Below are 16,330 nucleotides of genomic sequence, written 5' to 3' on the forward strand. Positions count from 1 at the left end.
TTATTTAAATAAATTATATTTTTTTTTATTTAAAAAATTTGCAGTTGTATAGAAGTGATTCGTATTTAGTTTCTTTTTCTGGGGTAATTAGGGCCTCTGATACGCGTTACTAAGCTCTACAGATCTCCACAATGTCGGGGGCCCGAAGGTTTAGGTAATCGTAATTTCCATTTTCGTTATATTGATAGGGTCCAGATTTTTCAGGAATTTCTCAAAATTAGTTATGCCACTGCTCAGATACGCTCAAAATAGGTCTATATAATACACATCCCTCATTTTATAAACTTATCAGAGGGCCCTCGCAAGTCTACGTTTTACCAGGGCCTCGTATAACTTAAAAACTATACTGCTTACCCTGTTTTATATATTTCACGATGGAGAATTTTGTGTATAAGTATGGTACAACAGATAAAAAAGGGCCTAATCCTGTACACTTAAAATTAACAGGTATCGTGTATTTAGCTTATCTAAAACATTTCCACCAGGCTAATTAGTATCTAATTTACTCTTTTGGATTGAAAATCATTTTAGAATAAAAAAAAACATCTAAAAGTAATTTTTTAAACATTAAAACACATTCACAAATTGATTTTTTATATAACATCCAATTAATGTTAAATTGCAAGAAAATCATTTAGACTTAATTACTCATTAGTTCCGAATGTTAACTTAATTGGCTTACAGAATCGATCTCCTCGAGTCATACGATTTTAAATCGAAAAAAATGAAGTTCTAATGAACATTTTAAATATATTAAACAAATTATATAGCTAGTAAATAAGATTTTATTCAATTATNATATTACTACAAAATGGCAGCCTAATCACCAATCTTTAGAACAAATAATTTTGTTTCTTTATTTAAAATCTAGCCCAGTATTGCCAGATGTACGGGAATTCTTATAAACCCAAAATTCAAATGTGTACATACATAAAGGTACAGACAGCACCAGACAAAATATCTTCAAGCTTGGGACTGGAAAAGACTCAGATTTCTGGATTTTCTAGTTTTCTGGACACAAGCTAAATATATACTTAAAATATAAAATAAACAATGGAAAGTACACAACAAACTCTTTTCAACACACCATACATGCCAGCAGTTACACTGGAACAGGAATCATGATATGTGTTTGCCACAGAAAACAAAACAAAGTGACTGTGTGGTAAACTACAGCTATACTACAGCCTACAAATTCAAAACTAGCCAATTTTCTGGTAATTCTGGATTTGTGAAAGCCAAATATTTGGTCCAAAACTGTACAAAGAAGCAAACATTCTCTTCTTGCAAGAGAATTTTATACAATGGAGAAAAATATGAACCAAGATATTTTCAATTTAAAAAAAATTTTGGTTTCAAAGATTTACAAATCATTACAATTGCTCACATGTAAAACTAGATGCATTTTACACTTTCATTAAAAGTTTCTGCAATATAAGTTATAATACAAGTTAACTTCTATAAAGGCTAATATTACCATGTTATTAGCATTAACCATTGAATTAAATAATCAAATCATTTACTTTATTCAATTATTTTATTAAAATATACTAATTAGGCCTTATTTTTTATTAACATCAGATACTTTTGTCTTGGCTAGTAATATGAACAAGATCCTATACTTTACCGGCTTTATTATATAAATAGGCCTTATATAAGGCCATACTTGTATAAAGCTCCCAAAAATATAGATTTTGCTCGTTTAGTTTCATTGAATATTAAAATTAACTATTTTTAATTACTAATTAACGTTTAGAAAAGGCTTGATATTTATCCGAGATAGCTTCCGTTTAGTGTTAATTTAATTACAGAAAATTAGACAAATCGATTATACTTAATCACCCGCACGCTAATTCCTCGTTATAAATGCAATGCTAAATTTAGTTAAATTTTTATGAGTTTGTTTATCTCGTGATAATTGCGATTTACTAAAATAAATAAAAGTTTACGTGTGGAATGGTACGTATCGTTTTCTATATCAAACATTAACAAAGGATAATTTTATTAATGCGTGTTTACGTGTGCTCCATATCCAGATTTATATTTCCAGACTTTAATAAATTATGATGTCTACTTCATTTATTAATTATTTTATTGCTGATATAAGCAGTTTTCCTGCTAACACTCCACCTTTTGATCACTAAAACGATCCTTATAAATAGATCCATGCGTTTGCATTAAGCCAAGCGACAACCAGATGAAAATTCTTCAGGACTAACCCGGATCCATCAAGTTTAGGGCCTTGTCCTCTTGGGCAAACCGTTCTAAGCGTTTATATATATGGAAATTTATATTTTCTAACATTTTCTTGTTGTAAGAATTCATCTCCTAGTTTAAATTTATGAGACGATGATTTATATTCTTTCAACTATTTAAGGAAGATAAAGTTTTGGATGCTATAATTACGTTAAAATACGTTGCCGGGTTCAAACGAAAACCCAATGAAACAATTATGCTGATGAAATTGTATAGGTTTATGCAAATTCTCCTTTATCTTTATGATGATTTAACGCTCGTTACTATAATTTGCATAGATTTCGGCAGTTGTTATAGGCCTTGACGGGACGATAACTACGCAAACTGCACGGCTGTACAAATTAGACGTGCGTAACTATACAATTATAATTTAGTCTTAGTAATGATACCCATTACTTAAATATTTATCTTGTAGCTAATTTAGTGATAAAATTTCTCAACTTTCAATCCAACACTCACTCACCTCTAGAAGTAAGTGCTTTACTGCTCTCTAGAAAAATAAAAAACTGCGCATCCAAATTGAAACTATAGCACCAACAGCAGCACGTCTCGTATTCATTTATTATTAAGGCGCACGAATTTCGGTCAGTAATAATTACAGAAATTATCAGATGTATCAATTATAGGTCATGGCAAAATTCCAAAAATACAATCGCGAAACTGATTACAAAGAGACTTTTTAGTTGGATTGTCGACAGCACTCCAAATTCGAATTACAAAAAGAAGCGTTAGGCCTTTTTCGGCAAGAGAATCGAACCCGGACTCTTCCGACCTTGATTCGAAGTTTTAAACGCTGCAGTTTCATAATTCGGTTAATCCGGGACGGGGGTGATCGATTTTGTGGTTTGATTGATGTGATTCAGGGATATATCGAGACGAATAACTGAGATAATTAGTATTAAATGATTACACGCTTCGGTAAGAAAGCAATTTCCGATTACCTAATTACATAAACCAAGACGATTAGATAATTAACTTTACTTTTAATGTTTTCGGAAAACACGGAACGAAAGAACACGATGGCGGTTACTTTCGTCCCATCCGAACGTGGATTCAATTTTAATGGCTAATTTTCTGCTCCAATAGTTTGTAACTGGGCATTTTCATCTCTGAATATCATTTACTGGCATATTTAAGGCTTAAATTCATCAAAATTACAGCCTTAAAAACACAAATCAAGATGAAAATCTATTTTAGTAGTTTAGGCCTATAGCTCAATACTTTCATGGAAATTTATGCCTTTTTATTGATGATTTCTATAATCAAGTTTCATTCGCTGGCATATTTAAATTAGCTTAAAGCTGTTTTTCAGGATGACAAATGTATACAGCTAAAAACTATGAAGCTTCTTTTTTTATGGTAGAAAAGTATACACTTTATAAATTTGTACCAGTGGTAGAGTCCATCATTACAATATACAATAGAAACAGATTGATCTTTATTCTTTTGAGAGTTGTACAACTTTCGACTTTTAATAACAAAATATCTCGTCCGATCTCATTTTAAGTGGTATTATAAAACATTCGCAGCTTATATCGCATAGACTAAAAATTGCAGACTTCGGATCCGATCTCTAATTGGGACGGTGTTCGTCGCCAACCCGCGTAATGTGACAATTTGGGAATTCTAATACTGGGAATGTGATATGTCAAATTAAATTAGTTTCTCGGGGGAAATGTAAACGAAACGTGAAATTACATACTTGGATAATTATATACATAAAACATTCTAATATATATATATATAAAATTAAAGCAAGGAACGAGATGTGCAATCGGTACTCCGAGTAATTCGACGAACAGAGGACAGTTACGACACTGGAACGGCGATGTTTCAATGGTCCCGAAACGTGTTTTTAATTACCGTGCTAAGGACACTTCACACAAAAAAGGCAATCTTCACTTGCTCCCTTCAGAGCTCTTTTGCTCCCCACTCTCCTCCTCTTCTTTTTCTATAAAGCAATGTTCTAAAGTCACTTGATTTATAATAAAATCATTAAAATTTTGTATAAAAATTAGCGTAATTATCAGAACAAGAAACTCATTCAGCACACGTCAGTCCGCCGTTGAAAATCATCACTCGATTATGCAAACCAACAAATACTCAAAAGCTCACCTGTAGTGTTTTCTTTGGCATCTTGATCATTTTGGTTCAAAGAGAGTGCTTCAATTTTCGACGCTAACTTTTCTTCTTTCACATTGCTTTCGTCTCCTTGAAAAAAGACAATCAATATTAATATTGTCCTTATTACAGAGCAGTGATTAAAACATGATTTGGTAAACAAAACACTATGCCAAAAAAAAAAAAACTTTCAAAGATTTTGCATAATGACTAGGATGGAACAAAATCATAACTGTTCAGAATGTTGCTTTGCTTTGTATAATAACTATTGTGTCTTCAAGTTGACCCACCGCAGCAAGATACAGAGTTGATAGACCGCTACCAAATTTATAATTTTTATACAAGTCGGCATGTTATTCTTCTGCTGATCAATTCCAGCTATAAAGGACAAAATTATGGTAGGTTGTATTTCCCATATTTAGTTAAAGTTTAGCTATTAATTTGCCTCAGTATCAGAAAAAAAATTAATTCTGTGACCACTCAAAGCACTAAACACTACATTGACCATGACTCGACTTAGAAATTCTTGTCAAATACTACAGGAAACATATCAAGCATGATTATTTCAATTAAAGAATAAAAATTGTTTCAGAAGTGTATATGTTTGTCTTAGAAGAGTAGAATCTTATTTTAATGAAAATAGCCACTGAAAATCATCCATTGTTCCAAGAATCGGTTATATCACAAACAATGGATTACCCACACCCCCATGTAGATATTCGTTATTCAAAAAACTCCAATTTTTAACCCCCACATAGAAGAAATACCTACATGCAATGTCATGAACAGCCTATTCATGATGATGGTCACACTAAAGCCTGGAATCCACATTACCTGAAAACAAACTCAGAAACAGAACTGAAACATATAGAGTTTTCGTTTCAGTTGTTTTCATTTTAACTTGATTCCACTAGAACTGCGCCATCTGTTGATCAGTTCTGTAATTGTCGTAGAGTCAAACATGGATGACGCTACAGATTTTGCCATGCTTTCTCTGCATTTATTAACAATTTCATTGTTAATAATCTTTGAATTATTTACTTTTTGTCATACAGATATCTGTACTGTCGGTGAAGAATTCCAAATCTATTTGTTCCCTTATTGTTTTCACTACACTTTCCACCATTACGACAATCAAACTACACGTGATTACGCATCACAAATCATTACTTTTTTTTTTGTTTGCAGTACGACAGAAGCCCGGAACGAAAATGGAAAAGTTAAATAATTTTTTAACTCTGCTTTCAGTCTTGCTTTTGTCCAACTGAACATTACAAAACTAAAAATTTCGTCAGTTTAGCTTTCAGTTTTATGATTACGTTGCGGATTCCAGTAATGTGGAGTCCAGGTTTAAGTCTTAAAGACCTTTCAAAGTCTTTCCAAATTTTGGTGCTATACTAGGACCAGATGGTTCCTCCTCGATTGTACCAGCCTGCAGACTGTCTTCATACAATTCTTCAATTGTACAGTACATATCCCAGACATCATCAAACTCTGCAAATTCCCTGTATATATTGTATAGCTACAAAACTGTATATACAGGAAATGCTTGTTAATTCAAACTCAGACAGTATGACAGTATAGTAACAAATATAAGATGTCAAACTATTTGTCCCATCCAGTAATACAGAGATTTACATGTTAAGGAATTTGGTTAATTCAAAATATGGCTACTTCGAAATTCAAAGTGAAACTTCTGTCCAAACTGTCATATGAATACTATGTTAATTTGTTTACATTGCCAGATATGTTTTATAAAACAATCTGTGAGATTCTCACCAGACACACGCTGTTTAACTGCAGTTTATTATTATTAAAGTATTATTATAAATAACGAAAATAGCTTTCTGTATGCCTAGCTGTATTCAGTTTGCCAAATGCCATGTAATTTATTAAGCATACTGGGCAGAAATATGTAAATCTTGGATAACTCAAAACCTACAATGGCACCCATACATCCATGCTAAATGAAAATTACATGCAATTGTGTGGGAAAATCATCATTGACATCCCTCAAATTTGACTATTCTCTGCATCTGCTAAATTTCAATGTTTAGTTTATGAGATTTATGCAACTACGACCTTAACCCTTCTCCCAGCTTTCATATTAGTCCACACTATCTGAAATGAGTTTAGCTGGAAACAAATGATGAGAGGGCAAAGGCATTTCTTGGGATCAGAAAATAGCAAGGTTGTGGCCAAAGTTTCCAATTTGAAAGTCAGATGTTCAGCACTGGCTTCCTGTAAGCCTAGAAGTTTCACAATGGCATTTGGAACATCAAGCATGATTCCACTGGCATTTCAAATGCCATTGTGAAACTTCTAGGCTTACAGGAAGCCAGTGCTGAACATCTGACATTCATGTTTTCGCATAGAAAACTTCGGCCACAACCTCGCTAATGATTTTTCTGTATTTTTCTAGACACAAAATAAAGCTGCAAAAAATTTAAATTGGCCTAAGTCACGGCAACCTGGAGCACTTAAAATTTAACGGGCAGAAAATCGTTGCTACCACATGCCATCTTTAACTTGGGAATTACCTTTATACATTTCAAAGTTCATATTTTTCAACAAAACAATTATGAACTCACCTTCATCGTCATCCTCCTCATCTTGTTCAGACTTATCTGATTGTATACTACTGTTGAATTTTTCACTAACTATTAACTTTGCTTTCTCAAATGATTCCTTGAACTTTAAACAATCTATATTAAATTAAATAAACATTCCTGTTACTGATTAAATATTAAAAAAAGAAAAAGAAATCAAAATAATTTAAAGAAATCAATCAGAGAAGAACGTTCATCTAAAATTTATCAGACCGCCCGTTCTGAAGTCATCACTCAAAAAGGCAAAATCCCGGAATTTGCAGGAAGCATGCACTTACTCTCGGCACTTGCAAATTTGATGGCTAAGAGTTCAGACTTGGGTTCCTCGTCGGCATAGTCAGCCGGTGTGCTCCACACCAGAGCCTTGTCGCTTCCGGACTTCGGATTCATTTCCATGAGTGGCTGTACTAAAAACATTAACAGTTAAAAAATCACGAGAATAGTCCCGACTTTATCGACATATAAAGAAGCACTTACTGTAATGATTCGCACATATTTTTAAAGTTTTGTCTCTTCTCATAACTATCCTGACGCTATTATTTTTCTTGTGCCGGAGGATTTTAACCTCGCCGGTTCCTCGCTCTTTCCACTCCGCAGGAGTGTCTTTGGTATCGTATCTGAACAACTTCGCCCGCCTGTCAAGGAATAAAAATTATTTAGCAACAGACATTTGTCTAACTACGATTCAATCTTAGTTTCGAAAGACTCAGAAAGGAACGCTCATCCGTAACATAATCAGACCGCCCGTTCGATATCATCATTGAAATTTACAAACTGCATATATGCAAAATTTGCAGACATATAATTTCTTACATAAAAATTTTGGTAATAGAATCTTACAATTTCACTAATTCCTCCTCGTCTTCTTCCATAGTCTTAGTTTCTACCAGTGGCAATTTCATAACTGGTTCGAAATGCACATCAGGACTCTCCGGAACCTCTTCCTAAAGAAAAAAATTAATTAATCTGTATATAAATTCTGATTTTGTATATACTGTTAGGTAATTATTTAATGTCCACATAATTTGATCAGAGAATGAATGCTTTATGGAACATACAAATAAGTCTGTTTATCGTCCCACAGACAGCACATGTCTGTAACTGAACTGGCTCCACTATTTTGATCTTGACAATCAATGGCAACGACAGATCAAGTCCGTAACAAATGCCAGTTACATTTATTTTCTGTTTGTTCACATTAGCATTTACGTGAAATTATATGCAACTGTCTTGCATTACCATGTACATTGCAACACGCAAAAGGTATTATTATTTGTTGCTGTAGCACATTTAAGATTTTAAAATAAAGAAAAGGATAACCTCTTACTATTTTCAGATTAAATATTAATTTAATGGCAACCGTGTAGACGACAACATCGGTGAAAGATACAACTGTTCACATGAGTGGCAAATAAAATGCAATTACACGTCCACATCCAGAATTACCTCAAACTATTTTTCAAAACTGAGCAAAATACAGTATTTTATGTTTGCAAAGTTAGCAAATGTTTCGGTTCTTTGTTGCTTTTATATGCACTTATAAATAATACAGGTTTACCTCACCTTACGTTGGTAGTTGGTCCCAGGAGAGGCGACTTATGTCAACATTACTCGTCACTAGGCTAAACCACAAATAACCATTTCCAGTTCTGTATTTTATTTATAAATGCATTTTTAATAATATATGGTTAATAAGAAACTATTTTAAGCTTACAAACAAATTTTAATTTTTAATATAGTACAGAAAAAAAAGCAATCTAAATTTACAAATACATAACTACATGTACTGTACGTAAATACTTGTAAATGTACATGTTTACAGTACATCACAGACTCTATTTGTGAATGTGGTTTGCTCCAAGACAATATAAAATAAAATGATTTTGTAAGGTTAAATAACAAACCCTTAGTTATACCTGCAAAATCCTAAAGTTCTCTTCAGAAATTTCCCTCTCCTAAATTACATGCATATCTTATGAGGGGGAAATATGACAAATATATTGGAGACAGTCTATCTACAAGTTGATACGTCATTATGCAATTCGATTGTAATATTAACAGTATGTTCTAGAAATGGTAATCACAACTGGAATTTTTCTGACCTCTAATGTGGCAGGTGCAAAATAATCAATTCTAAGATGAATACATTCTTGATAAAAAAAGAAACATGTTTTAAACTGAACAAGTTGCACTGTTTTTGTAATGATGTTATATAGCAGGGGTGGCCAACCTGCGGCTCGCGAGCCACATGCGGCTCTTTGAAGGATTATTTGTGGCTCTCAATAAATGTACCCGAGTTCCCTTTTCATTTTTGTGTTATTATATTTTTAAAAATTATTATCGTTCCGTATGTGTTTCAAAATGTCTTTTAAATTACTAACAACAAATATGAAAGGCTAAGTGCAACATTGTAACAAATTTCATTTCCATCCAAGTTAAGAATGATATGACTCATCGAAAACTATGCGAACGAACATAAACAGTGGCGTAATCATCCGTTATCGACCGACTTTGAATTTGTAAACTGTCATTGCAACGGACAGTTGACATTGTGCTCTGGAGGAAACAATTTGTATCACTCTTGCTACAGATATAATTTGTAATCTGGAATTTTTGCATACCTTTTTAATATGTATTTAATTGCAGCTCGCGAAAAATTTCAATTTTGAAAAATGGCTCGGACTATCAAGGAGATTGGCCACCCTGGTTATATAGTTTTACTAAATTTAGCGATTACTTTTTCCTATGGTCAATTTTTGACTCTACTCTCGAACAATTCTTTCGAAATAAGTTTCTGCATTCGCATATGTAAGTTTTTAACTATATTCAAGGATGTTCTTTACAATCACGGCAACAACAAATTAACCACAGTTCACAAGCATTTTCATTAAGTTTTAATGCCATTTATTATTTGTAGTTGAAAAAGTAATTTGCATAAATTTCTTATTATCTGTAGATGAAGTTGCTAGCCTCCAATCTACAAATTAATAATTAAATTTAATTCTAAAAGTGGGATTTTATAACAATACATGACAGAATTACAATATTTACAACTCGCGCAGTAATGTAACCAATATGTAATGGAGAGGATTTCTTCACTAACAATTTTATGATTTCAATGGTGAAGTTAAGAGTAGTGCATCAAGGTTTAACATAATTACTTGTGTATAATTATGTTATATAATAAAAAGAAAACCATTTGTTTTAACTGTAAAAACGACCACATTTTCACCTGTTACTATACTTATTAGATGTATTAAAAGATCTATATATACCTTGCAAGAAATTAATGGATGGTTTGGAAATGCTTACTGATTAGGTGGGCGATAACGATAAACGAAGTTGTCGGTATATAGCTGACTTCATTCTCAAAGATCAGCGAGAAACTGGTAAATCACTAGAAAATTTATAGACAACACTTTTGAATGGTGCAGACTCTCGGCGGTTAAACCGATAAGCATTTCCGAACAGACTCCAAGAGCCAGAATATACAAGTGCATATTTTTTGTGCTGAATGGAAAGGTACATCGTTCAAAATTGAAAATCCCTTCGAAGAGACAAATAATGCATGGTCCTTTTATAAAGCTGGTACCATTTGACTTTGACTTTTACCAAAAGTTCAAAATGAGAGCAAACACTTCTCCACAAAGAAAAATGCACTGAAAACCAAAAACCATCGTCCGCATCATCATAATCTGCATTGAAGTAGCTTGGCACAAATCTGACAATGCCACAAAACTTGGTACAGAATCCAGTTTCTTGTTTATCCTAACAAAACACAAGAATTGGCCAGATCCTCCAACTTCCACATAATAAATACCAGCTGTGTAGAACCACGCCTAAATTTTATGCACAAAAATGTCCGTCTGCACATTCCGAACCCAAATTTCCTACCTCGATTATAGCACCAAAATGACCATAACAAACACTTAGAACTCACAGTACCATCTTTACATAACTTTTGTTTGATGAAATTATAAGAATTTTTTTTAACAGTATATTGTACTTATTACTGTAGTACAAGTAATATAGTACAGGGTGTCCCATAAGTTTCTGTACATAGGAAAAATAAACATTTTTAAATGAAAACCCATTTATCCATATATATATTTTTTATTTGAGTGCACCACTCTGAAGTGAGTATTACACTAAATCAATAATACATAAAATGACAAGAGGTAGGTAAGAAAATGAACAATGCGCATACAATATCAAACATGGTTAACTAACACTGGAATTCAAAGAAGCAGTTAATCGTTTTTTCTTAAAATATCCTTAATAAAAATAGCAAAATAAGCACACAGTTCCTTGGACACAAGAATATGAGCTAGACAGGGCCTAACCATATCCCAAGGACAGAACTTCCAGCATGATCCTAAAGCATTCAACTTTATAGATATGGCATTTGTAAATTAAGTTTTACAGTTTCAGCTTTACCCATTATGCATGGGCAGAAGGTACTGCTGGCTAAATTATGTGCTGCTAGATAGCAATTAAAATTACCACGTCCAGTATCTGAAAAAAGGAATAGGAAAATTCTTAACTGGATTCTTAAGAAAATCATAAACTGATGGGTAGAACATCTTGGTGACATTTCCTTTAGTCGAAGAAGTCCGTGACTGGTTCCATGTGGAGATAAGATGGTCATAAATTATCCTCATAGGGATGTTTCTAGAATAAGGCTGTAAAGTCAGAGGTAAGTTTTTGTGTTTAGAAGCATCTTCTATCTCATTACCCATCAGATCTACATGTCCCGGGACATAGAAGAATTTAAAGCATTTCAAACTTAAGCTTACAGTTTCTTGAATATTTCTGATCCGACCACTTCAAAAGTCAATATTCATAAGAGAGGTCAAAAGCAGCTTTAGTCACTAAAAATTGAAATAACTTTGAATTGGTCAGGAAGTGTCAAACTCCATTGAACTACCTGATGGATTGCAGCTAGTTTGTCTTGATATATAGTGGTAGACTGATTGTAATTCTGCCTAAAAATATGCAGAGGGTTATATATATATAATATGCTCTACATGACTGCCATTGTGTTGAAAACATTTCAATGCTTGTCCTCCACTGCTGAAGAACACATTCAAGTACAGCTGGAGCCATATTCTGGTCACTGTCTCTGGTCTCTCATCTCTCACAAGCCGGTTGCTGATTAGTTAATCCAAATGATTAGCCAATCAGCAACCGGCTTGTGAGAGACAAGAGACCAGAGACATTGACCAGAATATGGCCCCTGGAGTTATGCTTGTAACGGCATTGGTGATACATTGAGCGTATTCAAAATCTCAGCATCAATCCAGTAGATGCTGCCAGAAGTGACAAAACTGCCGGTTTTCTAGAGAACATAAACACCGACTGCTGGAAATTTCAGGAGAGAAAAACAATAAAAATGGCAAACAATGTGGACTTCCACGTTATGTTGAAATTTACTTTTGAACTTATTTAATGAGAACAGCTTAATGAAAAAAAAATTATTTCAAAAAAAGAAATACAAATGAAAATTTTTTAAACTTCTGTAAGAGTTATAGGCTAAATAATTAAATCAATCCTAAGATTACACTTTTAACAAAAAAAATTACATGGCATCTTATGTAAATATACTATTCTATTAATGTACTAACCGAATTCATGGTTTATTCATCAACAAATAAATTAAATTCAAAATTGTCAATGCAAAATAGAGCTTTTACGAGTGTCACAGTAGCTGCCATCTCATTTGCTGGTGTATCGAGCACCGAAAAAGACGCCTGTAGTTTGCCGGAAGCCCGCCGGATACAACTGGAAGTCATCCGAGATTCTGAACAGAGTTGCTGGCTGCACGCCGAGATTTCAAATATTTTCATTACTTGAGATGATTTATCTTTTGTATCTTTTCCTGATACACCAAGCCTCCAAAAGTAAAAAGTCAAGTGAGGTAAGGTCTTGGGATATGGGATACCACTCCATAAGTCCATGCCAATCATATGTATGGAAACTTATGGGACACCCTGTATAATGTGTATATTACTACTATGCGAGCACAAAGGGCAATTTCTGGGGGCTCATATTTCACAAAGGGTTGTAAATACAGGTACAGTTCCTTTGACTTTTTTGTTCCTATGGGTATTGTCTGTTAAGGACCCAACACGGTTACAATTTCTATTATACATTTTTACCTGGATTTCTTAAAATAATATTTAAGTTTACATGGAATTCAAAGATTCCAACATGGAAATCCATCATGAAATACAAAGATTCCAACATGGAAAATTTTCTGTGAAAGTAAACATTTCCACTTCCTTTATTACAAAGGAGTCATGTGCCCATTGATTCTTATATATACAAAGGCGCCAAACGTTAAAAAGTGCCCTTAAACTTCGTATACTTAATTAAAATACGTAATTTACTTAAGATAATTATATAAAATAATATAAATAGTGTAATTAACGTAATCGTCGATCGTCATTCAAACTTAAGCCTAATTTGCAATTATTTCGGCCTTGTCGCCGATTGTTTTTATATCTAAGACAATACTAATTAAATAATTAACGAATTTATCGTATCCGACATATTTTTATAATATTCTCACCTGGTCGTTGCCCATTTTGTAAACGGATGTTTTACGATTTTAAAAAAATATCGTTCTTCCTCTTCTTCTTTCCTTCTCTGATACAAAACACTCCGCTAACCGCTTAAAACGGACGACGTAAAGACACCTGGCGGTGGTTCGTATTAAGCACAAAAATAATTAAAGATTATTTAAATTTAAAATAATTATTTTATTTCTGCGTCGAATCTCTTTGAGTTTAGGCTATTATTTTTCGTTTGGAATAAATTATAAATGCTTATTTATTATATTGTTTTAAAAAATGTCTATTTATAATTTAAGAATATTTAATTCGTCCTACGGGCAACAACGGCACTTCAAAGATCTTATTGGATAATTTCGATCACGTGACTAATAGAATTGAAATTTTTTACTTAAAATTTTCATGGCGAATTTAATTCGAAATTTCCTTTTTCTTAATCTTCTTTTATCAAATAACTAGCTGCAAGGGCCCGCTTCGCTGGGCAAAAAGTAACGATAGTGAAGATTAAGATAATTACATTATAGCTAATCTTACCCGTTTTCACAGAATGCAAGAATTAGGTCCCCCGTTTCCAGACTAATTAGAGAATTTTTANTTAAATAAAAAATAAGAAATAATGTGATATTTTGTGTTAACAAGAAGTAATATCGTATTTAATTTTAAACTTGTTATTTTAACTTAAAATGTATGTAAATCACAGTTTTATTATACGACGAAAATACATTTAATTCTTATACATCGGTATAAACTATATACTGTGTACTGTTTAATGCTGTATTGTGCGTTGTGTCACATAAAAGTAATGCCGAAAACACAAAATAACGAAGAGACAGAGTATTATAAACAATCACAGTAGGTATTTACTACGTCGTGTTATAACACGACACGCTCTGAAGTCGCCGTAAATACTGTGGAAGAATCCGGGTTCGATTTCCTTTTGTAGTCTTTCCAACGGAGTATTATCTATATATATATATAGGGACATACACGTCCATTTATATATATATATATATATATAAATGGACGTGTATGTCCCTATATATATATATAGATAATACTCCGTTGGAAAGACTACAAAAGGAAATCGAACCCGGATTCTTCCACAGTATTTACGGCGACTTCAGAGCGTGTCGTGTTATAACACGACGTAGTAAATACCTACTGTGATTGTTTATAATACTCTGTCTCTTCGTTATTTTGTGTTTTCGGCATTACTTTTATGTGACACAACGCACAATACAGCATTAAACAGTACACAGTATATAGTTTATACCGATGTATAAGAATTAAATGTATTTTCGTCGTATAATAAAACTGTGATTTACATACATTTTAAGTTAAAATAACAAGTTTAAAATTAAATACGATATTACTTCTTGTTAACACAAAATATCACATTATTTCTTATTTTTTATTTAATCACTCTCAATGTTTATTTTTGGTTTTATTATTATTTTTTTAATTTTATTTGTATGGTAACATAATTATGCTGCATATTATTCTATATTGGAAACCTTCATATTTTTAATTTTCTTTAAATTAATATTCCAATGTTGATTCATCTGATAATGATGTTATGAAAATTAATAAAAATTAAGTTTCTCAGTAAATAAAATTTTATTCTATTAGTTACTTACAATTAGACAGTTTTCTAGCATTTTTATTCACCACTGTGTTACTTATAGACTTAACTTCTCTGGTGAAAAATGAATTCTTGTGGTTGCATAAAACTGAATTATGTGCGAAACTAATTGTACTTAATGGTCTTTACATCCTAAAGTGATTAAGGCCAAGTTGCTCTCTGTTAAAATATCATTAAATATTCTAACAAAAACAAATTTTTTATCTTCCACGTACTGAAAAATGTGTTTTTCACACAACAGTAGTAATTGCAACACCTGTTTGGAAGGATGCAGGAGTCTTCAACGCTTTTGGTTGCTGTCAGACCTGCAATTTTCTCTCTTGGTTCCTTCTGCTCCTGGAAAAAATAGAAGGAATTCCGTCCTGTCTTAGTGTTGGCTGTAAAAGTTTCTCCGTTACAGTTTTTACGTTAAACTAGTACTAATGCATATTCTCCATGCTCCGCATCTTCAAGGCGAGCGATCGATCGACTTAACCGACGCCTCGCATGCAGTGCGCTTCGGTGCTCGCTATCGCTCGCACCTCAGCGCCCGAATAGGAGCGAGCATCCACACCCCCTAAAACTATATAACATCAAGTACTTCACGAACTATATAACACGAGTACTTCACGAGTCAAGTGGGCTACTCGAATCAGGCATAATCACGTGGATTAAACACATAAATGCGATAGTCTTAGCGGAGCGTGCGGCGCGACTCGCGATCGCGTACGGCTGATTTCGGGAAAAGCTATATCTAGCGAAAAGTCACATTAGAAGGCATCGTTCCTTTGACTTTTTTTCTCTTATGGACATACTTTACAGCTCTGATAAGGTCCCAATAGCGTCATTTATGTTTGCATTTGTACTGAAACAAATGAGTTCTTGATGATTTAGAAGTCTTTTGTATTTACAAAATACAGGATTTGAAAAATCCTGTATTTTGTAAATATTAAAATTTAACAAAAATAGAAATCTTTCAATACACAAGAAATACAATTGAACGAATAATTTGTAATAAATGTTCTGATACTCCTATAAGTGTGTGGCCTAGACCAAATGGCTCCGTTGGAAGATATTTTACTGTAAGGTAAATTCCGTTCAATATAAATATATAATGGTTAAATATTTCTCCAATATTTATCTTTAACGTG

General features: G+C 32.9%; 1 protein-coding gene across 1 annotated transcript; it reads right to left on the minus strand.

Moving 5' to 3' along the window:
- Positions 1–3,672: 3,672 nt before the first annotated feature.
- On the minus strand, positions 3,673–13,684 carry LOC111638317 (ran-specific GTPase-activating protein-like). Its single transcript, XM_023384011.1, has 7 exons — positions 13,558–13,684; positions 7,827–7,930; positions 7,464–7,621; positions 7,265–7,393; positions 6,969–7,082; positions 4,372–4,467; positions 3,673–4,207 (listed from the first exon to the last, which is right to left on the minus strand). The coding sequence occupies exons 1-7, from the start codon at positions 13,570–13,572 to the stop codon at positions 4,155–4,157; spliced, it is 669 nt and encodes a 222-aa protein (XP_023239779.1). The 5' UTR covers positions 13,573–13,684; the 3' UTR covers positions 3,673–4,154.
- Positions 13,685–16,330: the final 2,646 nt, after the last annotated feature.

Source organism: Centruroides sculpturatus, unplaced genomic scaffold (assembly GCF_000671375.1).
Source record: "Centruroides sculpturatus isolate CEXI.00-Female unplaced genomic scaffold, Cexi_2.0 scaffold142, whole genome shotgun sequence".
Lineage (NCBI taxonomy): Eukaryota > Metazoa > Arthropoda > Arachnida > Scorpiones > Buthidae > Centruroides > Centruroides sculpturatus.